Raw genomic sequence first — 498 nt, forward strand, 5'->3', positions numbered from 1 at the left:
TCCCCTGGTCAGCGATGAAGTGAGGCCCCAACAGGGAAGCAGCGGGTACGTCTGGGCCAGGGCGGTCCTTCCTGCCCCGGGCAGTGGGGAGCCCGGACGAGCCCTCAGACTCTCTGACGAGTGTGCTGACGTCCCGTCGGGGCTGGGGGGGCAGAGGTGGGGAGAGGAAACCTGGGCAGTGGAGGAGGCTGGCGGCTGGGAGGGAGAGACGGCCAGGCCTGGCGATGAGCAGGGGGCGGAGGGGCCAGCACAGCCCCAGGCTTGTGGCTGGTGTGCGGCCTGGCCCGAGGGATGCACAGAGGACAGGCCCAGGAGGAGCAGGGGTGGGCGAAGGTGGGGGGAGGCCTTGGCCCCCCAGGTTGAACGGGAGGAGGTTGGAGGTGCCGGCGTGTGGGCCCCACCCCCACACTCACGGTCGGCGAAGGCCGGGTTGTTGTAGAAGATGGAGCCCGTGGCCCGGCTGTAGCCGCGCAGCACGATGAAGTGGCCCTGGTAGTC

At 70.3% G+C, this 498-nt stretch overlaps 1 protein-coding gene across 1 annotated transcript in view; it reads right to left on the reverse strand.

Annotated features, from left to right (window-relative positions):
• Positions 1 to 498, reverse strand: part of GUCD1 (guanylyl cyclase domain containing 1) — a 3,184-nt gene that overhangs the window by 329 nt on the left and 2,357 nt on the right. Inside the window, exon 5 of the mRNA XM_006768776.1 lies at positions 414 to 498. Coding sequence (XP_006768839.1) covers positions 414 to 498 — 85 coding nt within the window. The remainder of the gene's footprint in view (positions 1 to 413) is intronic.

The sequence above is a fragment of the Myotis davidii genome, unplaced genomic scaffold (assembly GCF_000327345.1).
Source record: "Myotis davidii unplaced genomic scaffold, ASM32734v1 scaffold43, whole genome shotgun sequence".
Taxonomy (NCBI): domain Eukaryota; kingdom Metazoa; phylum Chordata; class Mammalia; order Chiroptera; family Vespertilionidae; genus Myotis; species Myotis davidii.